This window comes from Glandiceps talaboti, chromosome 1, assembly GCF_964340395.1.
Source record: "Glandiceps talaboti chromosome 1, keGlaTala1.1, whole genome shotgun sequence".
NCBI classification, from domain to species: domain Eukaryota; kingdom Metazoa; phylum Hemichordata; class Enteropneusta; family Spengelidae; genus Glandiceps; species Glandiceps talaboti.
Window position 1 is genome coordinate 15,050,045 of NC_135549.1, and position 17,036 is coordinate 15,067,080.

The 17,036-nt window shown below is 33.5% G+C and overlaps 1 protein-coding gene across 1 annotated transcript; it reads left to right on the forward strand.

Moving 5' to 3' along the window:
- Positions 1–176: 176 nt before the first annotated feature.
- Positions 177–14,116, forward strand: LOC144445859 (leukotriene A-4 hydrolase-like). Its single transcript, XM_078135534.1, has 18 exons — positions 177–348; positions 637–770; positions 2,660–2,780; positions 3,748–3,816; positions 4,025–4,182; positions 4,760–4,832; positions 5,309–5,449; positions 5,961–5,984; positions 6,654–6,810; positions 7,446–7,471; positions 9,037–9,181; positions 9,963–10,066; positions 10,711–10,787; positions 11,248–11,302; positions 11,931–12,026; positions 12,428–12,510; positions 13,123–13,227; positions 13,694–14,116. The coding sequence occupies exons 1-18, from the start codon at positions 178–180 to the stop codon at positions 13,812–13,814; spliced, it is 1,860 nt and encodes a 619-aa protein (XP_077991660.1). The 5' UTR covers position 177; the 3' UTR covers positions 13,815–14,116.
- Positions 14,117–17,036: the final 2,920 nt, after the last annotated feature.

A 17,036-nucleotide genomic window follows, 5' to 3' on the forward strand; every position in this document is an offset into this window, starting at 1 on the left:
TTAATCTGAAATTACCTGCAACAAGTTATGTGATTATCCAATGAAATATCTCAACATGCAGCATGTCAAACATGGACGTTTACCCCCGGATGTTTATCCTCTCTTCATGATCTACGTACTATAGACAACGTTGACACCCCCGGTAACCATTCATTAGCTCGTCTGCAAGGCAAAAAAATGGCAGAAGATATTGCAGCTCGTACTAGGGACCCAAACACCTTATCGAACCTAGAAGATGTTACAACTACTAACATCGATTTAGACATAGCTGTGGACTTCACGAGTCAGACATTGAGTGGAACTGCCAAATTGGACCTTCAGATTTTGAAAGACGGAGTAACTCATGTGGTAAGATATTACATGTATTACTATGTATGTCTGTATTACATGTTGTAACCTACCTTATCATCATCTTCCTATCTCGCGCCACGTATACCGTTATAATAAATATAGATAAGAGAATAATATTATGCACATGTTGTATGCGTAGATTTGCTATACTTATGTGAAAAACCATCCTTTTGATATGTATCATACTGTACATTGCATTGTAATAATGTTTGTTAGCTAATGTGTTTGTTAAAATGTATGTCACAAACACAATATTATTATTTTAATTTTCGGTTTACACTCTAGGTGTTGGACACCAGAGAGATCACAGTGAGCAGTGTACAGGATGGGGATGGCAAAGACCTGCAGTTCACTGTTGGCGAGCCTGTCAAGGCCTTTGGATCACCAGTGGATATACAGTTTAAAAGTCCTTTGAATAAGTAATTTATGTTATTGAATTTATTACACCATTCGGAATATTTTAGCATAGAATTGAACCTGTAAGACTTATTGACATACGGATACACAGATAACAAACTATAACTCGACGAAATGACAAAACATCCTTTTAATGTTAACATGTTATGTGAAAACCCCATCTTTTTAATAGAATGATCTAACAGATGATTGAGAAGAAATTATAAACCCAGCTGTTAGAGGGAAAATGAAACAAAATTGAGAGAGCTACTACAGCTGGCAGTCAGACTTGAAAACCTTATCCAATCATTTCAATTGGAGTTATCCACTTGGAGCAGATTTGAAGAAAGCAAATCATGTGTATCATGTCAGGGTTGGCTAATTTATACATTGAATTACAGTAATCAAGCATGTCAACATAGAAAGAATTCTTGTAGGAAATATAGTCAGTTAAATATATACAAAGTATGTAGTATAATAAGTTATAACACAGTGCCAGCTTAAGTGAGCTCAATGGATGGCTTTTTTCTAATTTGTATTGAAAACAATTACCATACTTGAATTTGATGTCAACTTACATAAGACAAAGTTGATTCAAGATTACAAAAGAATTATAGGTAGCAAATGATTTCCTGCATTAAAGTTTCAAACACATAGAATAAAAGTGTTCGGACTACTGAATTAAATATGTTAAAGTTAGTTTCGCTTTCACTTTCTCCCTTCTATTAAAAGTGAACAATATTTGGAGTACACTACAGTAGTCTTCAAAGAATGTCCCCTCTGACCTTTGACCTTTGACCTAACTTTTGAGTAATCAAAACCCAACATGTATCATGCATAGAATTTGAAATGTTAGAAGTCACTGTCTGACAGATGTGCCTGTTTTGTCTTGAAAACAAAAAAGTTTAGCTATTATTTATGAGGTGTAGATATGGCAACAAAGTAGAAAATTGGCTTGACTGAACTTTCTGGGTGATATATAATAGTTGTAATGTGAAATAGCATGACAAGCTTGAATACTTTAAGGACAAACTAAACTTTTTGTTGGATACGGTAACTAATAGGTACATGGCACACTGCCAATGGTAGAGTTGCTATGCAGAGTTTGATAACTTATACACTCAACTATTTGACTTGCAGTGTTTATGCTTCAGATACAATAGTACATTGATTCAGGAAACCTATATTACAGTTATTATATCAATTATTGTTAATTTTAAGATATCTTTTGTTTATATACATTTGATTATGTATGCCCTTGATATTAAACAGTGTGTTGACTCAAAATCAGTTTTAGTCATATGAATGGATATGTTTTGTCAGTTAATACTTATTGTTTTCAAAACAACTTTTACATGGTAATTTTTACCAGTGAGTGCTGTCTTATTTCTTTAGGTACAAAGTTTAATGAATGATTTAGATGTTAATTATTAATTACTGCAAAGAAATAATATTTTAATGGTGTAAGATTTGTATAACCATTGCATCTGTAACAGCATTCAAAATTCTCATAATGTCAGAAATTATTGCCCTGCATTGTCATGGTAATGACTTGGCTGTGATATTGCACACATAGTAATGATAATAATCATAATATGTTCTGTTTTTTAGAAATAACAAATAGATACATGATGGGTGACCCTGTTAGGACAAGCCAAATCTGTCCAGGGACCCTCAGAATGAAAATGATAAATGTTTATTTAAATTAGCAATTTGACACAAAACATTTCAAAAGATAAATAAATATACAGCACAACAAAAATATACAAAGTAATACAAGTATATACAACAGAAAACGTTGAATTCAAGTGGATTCAAAAATAGAACTTTTCATTGACAAATATTTCGGCAAGAATCAATTCAAAGGAAACTTGCATAGAAATTCATACTACTGCTGTTCTTACACTTTCAGGGATGCTACGACCACAGTATGTGTCCAGTACAGGACTTCACCTAAAGCCAGTGCATTACAGTGGTTACAACCAGAACAAACAGCTGGTAAAAAACACCCATATCTCTTCAGTCAGTGTCAGGTAATTCATCACTCTCCTCTTATCATCAGTTACTGTTTACTTGATGTCTATGTTGATTAGACCTCAAAATATGATTCATTGCTGACCTCATATTGTAAACTGTATTAGCAACTAACACAGCATATGTTGATTTCCCATACGTATACAATAATGTTTCCAATATTGCACTGCAGTGCAAATTACCAATAGTATGTGAGCACACCGGTGCAAGTAATCTCTGGTACATATGTAATAACATATTGGAACTATCAAAAATTTTCTATACAAAACCTTAACAGGAACTTTAATGTTTTTTTCAGAGGAAAAAGCTAATAATAGTACATGTATTAATAGTAAACTTTTGTTTTCCCATTTAGTTTGACAAATTCTAAAGGGTTACTGAATGACGTATACAACAGAATATGACAGAACCCTATGACATGCGAGTGCAAGTGTGGCGTACTGGGGTATTTGCACGAGCGCTTGTAGTGTTTTCTATGGCAGTACTTTATTTTCACGAGCATAGTGAGTGAAAGTGCAGCAGAAAACACTGCAAGCATAAATGCAAACACCCCTGAGTACAAACACACTGACTTATGTGGGATGGGGTTCTGTTATTGTTACATATGTTTATCCAAAACAAAAAGTTTTCATAAAAATGACACTGTGAGATCACATGCTTTTGTGTGGATTACATCCTCATTTGCATATCATGTGCATGCAGGTATGCAATAATGTTTTCCATATTGCACTGCAGTGCAAATTACCAGTAGTATGTGAGCACACCGGTGCAAGTAATCTCTGGTATATATGTAATAACATATTGTAACCATCAAAAGTTTTCTAAACAAAACCTTAAAAGTTTGTTTACAATATGAGGTCAGCAATGAATCATATTTTGATGTCTAAAAAAGAATTTTCATAATTGAAATAATTTTCCAGTAAAACTAAGTGGTATGATTAATGCATATGTTGCTATTTTTTCCAGGCAATACATTGTCGAAGCATGATACCATGCCAGGATGCACCTTCTGTCAAGGCAACTTACCATGCTAAGGTAAAGTATGTAGATAAAATTTTAATGTTGAAAAAAAATGTGTATGTTGATCTCGTTATTATGTATCCTAAAATGTAGGTGACGAGACTGTCAAATCTTGGTATGTTTATCTGTAAGGGTCTTTGCAAAGGTTCTGTACATACTGAACCAAATCAAATGGTAATGCATCCTGAGACTGCCATTAATTTCAAGCCTTGCCTTTATACAGGTGACAGTGCCACGAGAACTCACAGCTTTGATGAGTGCATTGAGAGTTGGTGAGGAGCCAGTTAGTGGAGATAAGACCAGATGGACTTATAAATTTCACCAGAAAGTACCCATACCTAGCTATCTGATTGCCATAGTAGTTGGAGCACTGGAAAGCAGGTAATGCTAATATTCGGTGTTCAGAATTATTATTTTTTAGTTGACACATAAATTCATGTACATTATCTAATGTATAATTTACCAAAATATGATACTAAAATTTCTGGCTAGCATGGCAGTGCCATAGGCAGAATGAAGAACATTGAGAAGTAAGAAAGATTATACCATGCACAAGCCATGTTATTGTCTTTGAACAGAAAATATGGATTAATTGTTCAATGTCATGACAACCTGTGTCTACAGGAAATATGAGACAATGTTCCAAAGTGCCATTGTTCCTCGTCCCCTTTTTTTCATAATGTATGCTTGACTAGGTATAATTATATTATCTTCCAATCCTCATTCAGCCGGAAAATACATGTGACCAAAGGGTTGTCACATGACTCATAGTTACAAGGCCCCTTAGGTCACTTGTATTTTCCTTGACTCAACAAAGAAAAATGTTGGGAATAATACCTAACTATAATTAGGTTTGCATAAGTATTATACAATTTCAAGATGTATGATGTTCATTCTTTTCCTGTGTTTTCTAGTGTTATTTAAACATTTGTCAATGATTTTATTTTTACTTTTCCAGAGTCATAGGACCAAGATCACGTGTTTGGTCTGAAAAAGAAACTGTTGATGCTGCAGCCTACGAATTTGTTGATGTAAGTTTAAGACTCTGTACTTAATATAGTTTAATTCAAATGTAGATTCAAATTTGACAAAAAGGTTGGAATAGAGTAAAGAATAATCTGATAATACTGTAAAATGTAATATTCACAAAAATATTTGAGTGACCTATATTTGTATACATTATTTGGTAATTTATAAAGTAATGGTCTTGAAAAGTTACTGCCACTGCAGCAATTTTAGAAGCCTTCAATGGACTTTTTGCATGATGAATGTATTTGGAGACAATAACATATTAGTACACAAAGTGTATTGATAGTATAGTTGTCACCTTTATTTTTTGAAATGTGTTGAAGTCTAATAAATACTGATTCAAGATATTTAAATAGTAGAACAATGTATATCTCAAGGTCACCTCAGAAAGTCAATTATGAAACCAGTAAGATTTATGCATATTGTCAGCAAATGAATACAAATTGACATGGTTAATCCAATCATGATTGTTCTACAGACAGAGCAGTTTATACAAACAGCTGAGGAGCTGTGTGGTCCATATGTCTGGGGAGAATATGATCTACTGATCCTGCCACCATCGTTTCCATATGGTGGAATGGAAAATCCTTGTTTGACATTTGTGACACCAACTATTGTGGTAAGTTGGCAGGGAATTATCTAAATTGATCTATTGTAAGGTATGAATATCTGCAATGTGATTAAAATCTAATCAAGGAGAAGGCTTGGAGGAGGAATTGAAGGCAGTCACCCATTGTATAAACAAAGAACAAAAAGGACAAAAAAATAGTAGATATGAAATACAGCAAATAAAGCAAATGAAGCCTTCGCCTTCATCAGATTTCACGTTCTTCAGTGGAAAAGGTCATCAACAAATTCCAATATAGATTACTAGGTTGTAAAGGCACACTTTCAAAGTGTCAACCAAAAATGTTATACATGTTGTCGAGGGATAATTATGCTTTTGAAATCTATATTGCTGGATAGGAATGTATCATGAGATTTTAGAAAACTACTCTCTTGAGTGACTGCTCAATGAAAGGTTCCTTAGCACATCTAGTCCTCAATATTTATTCTTCATCTGTGTTGTCTTTCCATGATGTTTTTAAAATCAACATAAAAGTAAAACTAAACTTTCTTTTTATTTACAGGCTGGAGATCGGTCCCTTGTAAATGTGAGTAGCAACCTAATAAACATATTTTGTATTTCTCTTCTTATGATTAGTGAGGGTTGTTGTTAACTAAATCATTGGTACAGTACATAGTCTTGGAAAAATATTTTTCTTGAATGGCTAATAATTAGATGTCATTCCCCAATATTTTTCTTCGTTCAGCCAAGGAAAATAGGACTGACCTAAGGGGCCTTTATCACTATGACAACCCTTAGGTCACGAGTATTTTCCAGCTGGATGAAGAAAAATATTGGAGAATAACATAATTATACCAGCAGTAATAGCAAAGAGCAATTGGGGAAAGTAATGGCAATTTTGAAGTTGTGACTCATATTTAAAACACAGCAGAACCAGTGATGTAGACATACGTTGTCGTGGCATAGGCGCGAGTTGTCATGACATTGAGAGCATATATTCCATATTTTTTGTTCGACTTGGCTCATGCATGTTATAATGAGCTGTGTACAGAATGTATAACTTTGTTACAACTATACATACATATAGGAAGGATATGTGACAGACTGCAATCATACTTTGAATGGGGATAGTATGCCAGTGACAATAATATGAAATCAATATGGAATGCATATATCATATTTTGAATGAGGAAAGAAAGTGACAATAATAAAAATCAACATGGATCTCATATCTTTGTGTTTTGGTGTTTATCAGGTAGCTGCTCATGAAATATCACATAGCTGGACTGGAAACTTGGTGACTAACAGAACTTGGGAACATTTCTGGTTAAATGAAGGCCACACTGTGTTTGTAGAGAGAAAGATAGTAGGCCGTCTACATGGGGAAAAGACACGACACTTTGAAGCTATTGGTATGTTACAATCTGAGTATACAATGTGATGGTACAGGCTACGTATGTTTAGGAAGGGGGAGATAAATTTGTCATATGTACTATATACGTGACATACACACTTTGCAAATATCATTTACACTGTTTATGATATGATGAAAGCACTCATTCACATGTACTATTAAATCATCCTAAACTGGTAAATTGAGTGAATAATGCAAATCTCACTGTGTCAAAGGTTATAGCAAATTATTTAGGTCTAGTAGAAGAACTTGAGAACTCAATTCTTGTTAGGTGACTAAGAAGTGATTGCATGTATACTATGTTTTATTTTTGATAAGCGCAGAAAGGGGTCTTAATCTAACAACTTGACCTGAAAATGGCATAGAGAATTTGTTCTCCAATACTAGCACCTTATCTTATAAACTAATTTCTTAGCAAAGTATGATCACAAGTGTAACAACACCTCTTTACAATCTATTCTAAGCAGTATTCATTACCATTTACGATTTGTATTTGAGACATTCAGTCTATTTACTGTACTGGTACATATATTTACAGGAGGCTGGACTGACCTGGCTGATGATGTAAGTAATGATAATATGACAGTAATTTACACTGTTTGATTTTTTACTATATTTTGTTTCATTTTTCAGGAGGTTGGCACTTTCTTCAAGATACTGTAAGTTCAATTTAATAAGCATTGCCTACTTTCAAAATCAACGTCATAAGATGTTATTATTCAATCATCTTGGTGTTATCATTTTGTTGGCTTAATGGGTACATATGTTGGAGCTAAACGTTACTTGACACAATCAGTGGACATTCAACACATTATTGTAATTTCGTATCTCACAAATTTATCACATCTGTGATACCTGAAGCCTGGTCATAGGTATTACATGCTTTTTTTTGGTTGTACACATGTCATACAAGTTTTACCTGTTCGGTGTTTTGCCATTAGATATAATAATAAGTTTGTATATATGTCAGTCTCATATCCTTCACATAATTCTTCAGATTCTCACAGCTGTTCATTATTTTGTAGACTACGCAGACACACTTTTGAAATTCTAAAATTATGGGTTATAAATGATCATTAATAGGAAATTAATAGGAATGGCATGTTTTAGGGATTTTTAATTGATTCAGCAACTGTACTATGTTTTTCTACACAAAAAACAAAACTATTTTAAACAACATAAACTATCAGTTTGTGTTTAAGCATGTATGCATGCACATATGTATGTATGTGCGTATGTGCGTATGTATGTATGTATGTATGTATGTATGTATGTATGTATGTATGTATGCATGTATGCATGTATGCATGTATGTATGTATGTATGTATGTATGTATGTATGTATGTATGTATGTATGTATGTATGTATGTATGTATGTATGTGTCTGTCTATGTATGTATGTATGTATGTATGTATGTATGTATGTATGTATGTATGTATGTATGTATGTATGTATGTATGTATGTATGCATGCATGCATGTATGTATGTATGTATGTATGTATGTATGTATGTATGTACATGTATGTATGTATGTATGTATGTATGTATGTATGTATGTATGTATGTATGTATGTATGTGTCTGTCTGTATGTATGTATGCATGTATGTATGTATGCATGTATGTATGTACATGTATGTATGTATGTATGTATGTATGTATGTATGTATGTATGTATGTATATATGTATGTACATACGTACGTACGTACGTACGTACGTACGTACGTACGTACGTACGTACGTACGTATGTACGAGCGTACGTACGCATGTATGCATGTATGCATGTATGCATGTATGTATGTATGTATGTACTACACACATAACATTTTACATGCATGTATGCATATAAGGAAGTGATTTGTATTAAAACAAACTGGGTAAAAACAAGTAATCATAGTGACATGTTCAGTCTGCATGCCTCTGTTGCTTCCTTATTGAAACATCACCATACATAAATATTTTTGATTACATGTGTTTACTTTCGATTAAAAACTACTAAGTGCACTTGTATTTATCCATTTTGTTTACAAACCAGTGCCTGTACATACAGTAACTTTTTACAGGTTTGAGTTTTAGCAATTTATTGAGTTACACACACTGACTTGGACTATGTTGCTGCACAAGTTGTTTATTTAATAAAAAATCCAAGGTGAATGTCCATATCTCGCCCTTAGCCAGTACCCTACCACATACACTATTTTACTATCTATTGCATACACAGATTGCTGCATTTGGTGATACCAATCCTCACACCCATCTTGTACCAGACTTGGAGGGCATTGACCCTGATGATGCATTTTCCTCAGTTCCGTATGAAAAGGGGTCTGCATTGCTCTTTTATTTAGAGACTCTAGTAGGAGGTCCAGGTGAGTTGAATGAGAAATGAGGATTTTTCATTAAATAAATTTACGTGGTTTTGTGACTATTTAATATTATAATAAATTTCTTTTTTCTTGTTAAAAATAGATAACATGTTTATTAAAAATTAGCTCAATTTTGCAATAACATCTCTAACAATAGGGATTATTTATATCTAAAAACAAATGCTAAAAGAATGATATCGGTTTTTGACTTCTCAAAACTAGACAAAAAAGGTTTATTTTTTGTGCATAAATTTAGATGATCCTATGCAGTTTTATGTATTACAACATCAGTTGATTTCATGACACAAAAGTTTATGTTGAAACCCATATATTAAAGGGGCACAAGTTGAGTGAATACATTTTAGGGCCTTAGTGTTTTCACTGCATATTTGATAGGTAATCGCAGTATTCTACTTACTGAAACATACTTACCAACAGTTGCAATTGACTGGACTCACACTTGGTATTAAGATATAACTTATAAACGATCCGACAACGTAATTTATTACAAGTATATTGAAAAATGTTGAGGAAATCCTTACTATGAAATCAACATTTCTAACAATACCAGCAGACAATTTTAGTGTTATAGAAGACATGCATTGACATTAACCTTATACTAGAATAGTGTAATGAGTCTTTTTGCAAGTATTTTCATATGCATATAAACTCAGTTTGTGTCACTTATATACACCTGTATTTGATTTCATTATACAAAATTTATATTGAAGGTAAACCCATATATGAATTACGTACATCTGTATTGTGTTTTATATTTCTACAGAGGTGTTTGAACCCTTCCTAAGAAGCTACATAGACAATTTCAAATATAAATGTCTAACAACTGCAGAATGGAAGGATTATTTGTTCTCGTTCTTCAAAGACAAGGTATTTAGACATGTCAAATGTATGTGTCTTGTTTAGTACAACTTTTGAATAGAAAATGATGACAAATTCATATGTTTCTAGTTACTTTTGATATCATGGAAATATAATGTTTTATACATAATTTCATGGAAATTTAATGCAAAGTATTGTGTTATGCCTTTCTTTAATGTTTCTGTGGAACATCATCATGGTGGGCCATAAAGATCTCTACTTTAGTATTTTCTGTGAAAAAATATAAATTCATTTGGTAATTTTGTACAGTCTATTTTGTTGTAAGGAACATATTATGACAGTAGCAATTGATGTTTCAGCTTACTAAGATAGATACAAACTAAAACTATTTTTGTGACATGTTGATATAAGCTATTGAATGGGTACTCACAGTAGGGTGGTGTTTCTGATGACTTCTATGATCTTGCAGTGTACTTCCAATGTTTACACTATCTTGATTACAGGGTGGTTAGATTGGCACAACAGAGACACTGCTATCAGCCACTTGTGTAATCTACCACGTTGAACAATGATAGTTTTAGTTTGTATCAATCTATTCTTTAGTAAGCTGAGATCTAGCTTGCCACTGTAGTCAAAGTTTTAGGAAGTACTATATAAGATTAAGGTGCATTATTTGCTTCATGTATTTTCAGGTTGCTGAGGGTGTATTTGACAAGGTAGACTGGAAAGCATGGTTCCATACACCTGGTATGCCACCACTAAAACCAGAGTAAGTATTAGAAATGTGTTCATTTATGAAGTATTCACAGTTGAATGGCCGACATGGTTCCATACACCTGGTATGCCACCACTAAAACCAGAGTAAGTATTAGAAATGTGTTCATTTATGAAGTATTCACAGTTGAATGGCCGAAATGGTTCCATACACTTGGTATGCCACCACTAAAACCAGAGTAAGTATTAGAAATGTGTTCATTTATGAAGTATTCACAGTTGATTGGACGACATGGTTCCATACACTTGGTATGCCACCACTAAAACCAGAGTAAGTATTAGAATGTGTTCATTTCTCAAGTGTTCAAGGTACATTATTTGACAGGTTTATTGAGTACATGATTCATTCAGTATAATGTTATTACTTTTCTCTATTACTTCTCTCTCTCTCTCTCTCTCTCTCTCTCTCTCTCTCTCTCTCTCTCTCTCTCTCTCTCTCTCTCTCTCTCTCAAAGGTATGACACAACTCTGAGTGATGCTTGTACAACATTGGCCAAGAGGTGGCGAGAGGTAGGTATACATATAGATGTTAAAATTATATCACTCTATGGGAGATTAATTAAGTGTGTACTGTATGTTTGGGGTGGGGTGGGGTGGGGGTGGGGTATCAAGGAAAAATATATAGGAATAAAAAGAAGGCACTTTTGGAATTGTTCTGATTTTGAGGTATACAGTGAAAGCAATAATATAGAAAAAACATGGAAGACATTATTTTCTTATTAACTAGTTTTAACAATTATATGTATTGCTAAATTCCAAAGGCATTTTCTTTGAAGGAACTCTTCAAAGAAGGATTTACAAGTAGCCTGTTAATAATAACATTTGATTCAATACTTTCCCAACATAAGATGAAAAACAATGATCAAATTTATATTGCAGAGTGTACTAACTTAAGGTGTGTTTGTTATATAGTTCACTTTCTTGATCCATAGTTGATCAGCAATTGTGGATGTTCAATGAAATAAACAGCAAATGATACAATTTAGACAACAATATCAAGCCATTCTTTGCATGATCAGGCTGGAAAGTGCTCCATTTTCTGGCCAAAAAACAGTGTCAGTTTATATACTGTGATATGTATATCATAGTCACTATTATATATTTGACAATGATGTTGATTCTTGTCTTTATTCAACAGGCTAAAGCTACTGAATTGGATCAGTTTAAAGCTGATGATTTGAAAGACTTCACTACTGGACAGAAAATTGAATTTCTGTCTCAGTTCCTGCTACAGGTAAAGTGTTTTAATAATGTGTATAATCTGTATATTCTCATCATTGCAGATAGGTCATGTTAGTGGTTGTGAGTTCAAACGAGGACACAAGTCCAAATAAGGTCATGATGATGTTTATATTAAAGTTCAAATGAGGTTGTAGTGATGTTTGTTGTAAAGTTCAAAGAAGGTCGTTGTCATGGTTTTAAGTTCAAACAAGGTCATGTTGATGGTATCAAGTTCAAACAAGGTCATGTTGATGGTTTCAAGTTCAAACAAGGTCATGTTGATGGTTTCAAGTTCAAACAAGGTCATGTTGATAGTTTCAAGTTCAAACAAGGTCATGTTGATGGTTTCAAGTTCAAACAAGGTCATCTTGATGTCTGTTGCTCCATACATGATAATTTGTCTTATGTTCACAGGATCCGTTGTCATTGGACACTTTAAAAGCTATGGAGAAGTGTTACAGTCTCAACTCAAGCAAGAATTCTGAGATCAGATTCAGGTAAGTAGATACACAAAAATATACATTTTAAAGCTGTATTCTTTTGGATAAAGCATTGTCTCATTTGATAGCCTGACTTCAAAAACAGAAGGCCTATATGGGACATATTGTGTCTGATACCAGCAGTACTTGAATAACAGCATCCTTGTTTGATATGTAAGCTACTTTGACACAACCCCATGAAGTGTAAGTGCAAGTGTGGCGTACTCAGGGTATTGTCACTTGTGCTTGCAGTATTCTCTGCAGCTGTATGCTCATAAATGTGTAGCAGAAAACACTGCAAACACGAGTGCAAATACCCCCAAGTACCAACACTGGCACCTAACTGGCGTGGAGTTCTGTTAATATCATAACATTTATCTGAAACAGCAAATTTCCTTAAAAATCCTACTATGTGATCACTGTGTACATGATTTCATGTACAAGAAGTAATACACCCTCATTTACATGTCATTAGCATACAGGTATGCAATAATATTTTTGGTATTGCACTGCAGTGCAAATGCTACTGGTATGCACTAGTGCCAGTGCAAGTAATCACTGGTACGTATGTAATAATAACTTTATTTCAAGATTGACATTCTTGTTCTGTGTTTCTTATTTGATTACTAGGTGGTACAGAATGTGTATAAGAGGTGGAATGGAAGAAGTGATTCCGTTAGCTTTAGACTTTGTAACAGAGCAAGGAAGAATGAAATTTGTCAGACCGATATACAGGTAAATTTCATATGTAATCCTCTGAAATGAAAACTAGAAATTTAGCAAAACATAGGCAACAAAATTTCATAAGCTGAGAGCTTTTGACTGCACACTGTCAGTCTTGTTCACGCTATGATAGATGACACTGTTTAGATGAGAGCGTTTGACTGCAAACTGTCAGTCTTGTTCACTCAATGATAGATGGCGCTGTTCAGATGAGAGCGTTTGACTGCAAACTGTCAGTCTTGTTCATGCTATGATAGATGGTGCTGTTTATTATGATCACATCACAAAGTGACTCCTAAATTGTAAGAGATGTCGTGTCACTAAGCCCTCAAAGGGGTTGACTGATGCAAAAGAGCACCTCATAACAGACTAAGTGAATTCAAAACAGTTCTTGACATATTTTACACTTCTGTCATCATGATATTATTGGTAAGATACATGTCGTTATAATGTCATTGTATGTTTGATTTGATTTCAGGGACCTGTATGCATTAGATAAAGCCAAAGACCAAGCAGTGGAAAGATTCAAACAAAACAGAAACCAAATGAATATTATCTGTTCTACTATGGTGGCAAAAGATTTGAAAGTCTCAGAGTAACCAGTACTGGGTATACAATCAGATGAACAACATCATCTTTTCATACTATGGGTGGCTAAAAGTAGACGCAAACTGCACAAATATTGAGGACCAATTCCTTACAGTATTATTGCTAAGAAATGTTACATTACTTCATATCATGTACTCATATGCAATACAATGAGTTCACTCATCAGATGCTTTTCACAAATGTTTTTTGTGTGTTATATTTTTAAAATTTGTTATTTCTGCTCTTGCAGAATTAAAAGTATATTAAGATGAGTTATTGTGTATAGTGCAAACAGTCTTTAATAATCGCTAAGTTAAGTTTTGGGCATGAAGGCTGAAGTCTGTAGGCTGAACGTCACATGTAACCCCCCCCCCCCCCCCCCCCCCCCCCATCCCAATCATAACCCAAACCCACCAAGGAGCTCATATCATCATATGTACATGTACATGTACATATCTACCAGGTAAAGTGCCACTCATGTGATTCAAAGACATGTTTACTGTACACATGTATATGTATACCACAGTTTCCATTCTCATGTCAAAACTAGATGCTGCAGACTTTCAAATTGTGTCAAAAAATAGAAAGAAAACCCCACTACATGTATTTAAGTTGTAGGGGAATCATCATAGTTATCCAGAAAAGGAATCAACCGTTGAACTGAGATTTAATGGCACTTGTTGATAATGGTAACAGTAACAGTGTTAAAAGTTAGCTGTAATCATAAACCCTACATCATGTAGGATGTATGCTGTAATACACATTTAGAGGTTAAAAAAAGGGAAGTTTGGCTTGCTTACTAATGTATCAATCAGTGTATTAAAAATATTTTCTTAATGATATTGGGTTATTTTTATATTGATTATTTTCGCTCTCCTGTTTTTCAATCTGGATTGCCAAACGTAAAAAAAAATTGTAAAAATATATATTTTTAATTATCATTTAAGGACAATAACACTGATTTGTGTTATGTTGTGAGTCTTCCTTTAATCTTTGAAATCAGTCTTTTTTGAAAGCTGTGTACTATTTTTGTGTAAAGACCATATCAGTGGAAGATTTATGTACAGCATGACATGATATCAAAAAACACATGAAACTTATTGAGTGTGAAAATTTGAATATATCCATACAATTGATAATTGGTCTTCATAATTATTTTCATTTACTGCAAAATCATATGTTCTTTTAATTGTGATGAATTTTTTTTTATGTCAAAGATAGTGTCAGCATGTAGATTATAGAATTACTATGGCTAGCAGTATATAAGTGTAATGTTTATTCATTTGTAATTCATTTTATTGATTGCTGGCCTAAATGCCTAGGAAACATATCCAAGAATGTATACACTGTAGGGTTGATAATATGGTTTGAAAATGAATTGATGCAATGGTATAGACCATGTCAGAGCAAATCCAATCTGATTAAAATCCGATGTGGTGAAAGCGGCTAGATGTCCTTATTTACCTCTATTCATCGTGTTGTGACATTTGTTTTGTTCGGAGTGATCGCCGCGGCGATCACTCCGAACAAAACAAATGTCACAACACGATGAATAGAGGTAAATAAGGACATCTAGCCGCTTTCACCACATCGGATTTTAATCAGATTGGAGCAAATCATGAATGTTTTATTAGTACGTAATGTATGAATTCATTTCATGAATCCTGGGTATTCCTTCAAATAGTAAACCAGTTGGTTTTTAGCTGCATACTAATGTACAATGTAGCTTGGTCCCTGCTTATCTGGAAAGGAGAGCTATGAAAAGTGTCTTTGAATAGAGATGGTACCTGGCTAATGTCAGTACACTAGCAGTTTAAACATAGCTTCTTCATCAAGATATGAACTCAATCTGACACAGAGAAATGTACTTACATTCCTGAAATAATTTATCAGCATTTAAAAAATTGATTTATCTTGGATTTTATGCATCATTTGTGAAGGGTACTCACTGAATGTTGTCAGCAATACTTTCATTATCACATGAGTTATATATTACCATGGCATTGTAGTGAAAAAACAGTGATTGTTCATATATGTGCAGCATTGTCAAAAAACTCCATTGGTTGCCATTGTTACAGATGATTGTCTTGCAATGCATACATTGTATTCAACACACTGATTCATCAAAGTAAACATTTGTAAACTTTATGTAATACATACTGAAAACGATTATGCTGCAGTATTCATAAAGCTGTGAAATTAATGTTGAGAGAGAATATCTGTAAATTTTGTGCAAATGTCAAAAATATGTTTTGTGTTTTGTAATTCACCTATGCACTAGGATTCTTTAATGAATGAGAATTAGTTTGATGTAGAGGTGTGCTGGGATACCCCTGAATCATAATTATTACTACGCTGCAAACAATGAAGGAATAGGTGTAATCAATATGCTTACGACAGAAAATTTGTTAAAAAATTGAAATATAAGAAATTGTGTTTGCATGTTGCCACAATGTTATGAAGTAGTTGGGCACATAGAAGAGTATTGCATCACTTGAATTTACATTAACTGAATTGAATATATTCAGAATATATCAAATTACACCAAGATTAATCAGTGTTTCATTTATGTGTGGATGTTTGCATTTTGCCACAATATCAGAAGTAGTGAAGTAGTAGGGCACATCATAGATGTTGGGGAGAGAGAGAGCTATGGGCACATAGAAGATTTAGAACAGTATATCACTTGTATTTACAAAACTGGATGGAATAAATTACACTTAATTAATGCACATAGTGAGAATATGTAATGTACATGTTGTCGGAATGTTTGCATATTGCCACATAGTTATCAGAAATGATACATTTGTAAGGTAGCAGGGAAAAGTGATCATTTGTAACATTTGAATTTACAAAACGGGAGGAAATAAATTACATCCAATGTACAATGCTGAGAATTGGTTTTATTTATGTAAATGTATCTGTATTCAAATGTAATGACAATGACTTTATTCATCAGCAACACATCTGACACTGGATATCAACATTATCATTATGTAGACTTATGTAATGACAATGACTTGTAATTAGTGTAGAATTTTGATCAGTCTCACATTTTGCACTATATATCAGAGTATACAAACTTTATTATGTAAAGATGACTTGTAATCAGTACAGAATATTCACCAGCCTCACATCTTGCATTGTATATCAAAGTATACAAACTTTATTATGTAATGATGACTTGTAATCAGTACAGAATATTCATCGGCCTCACATCTTGCATTGTATAT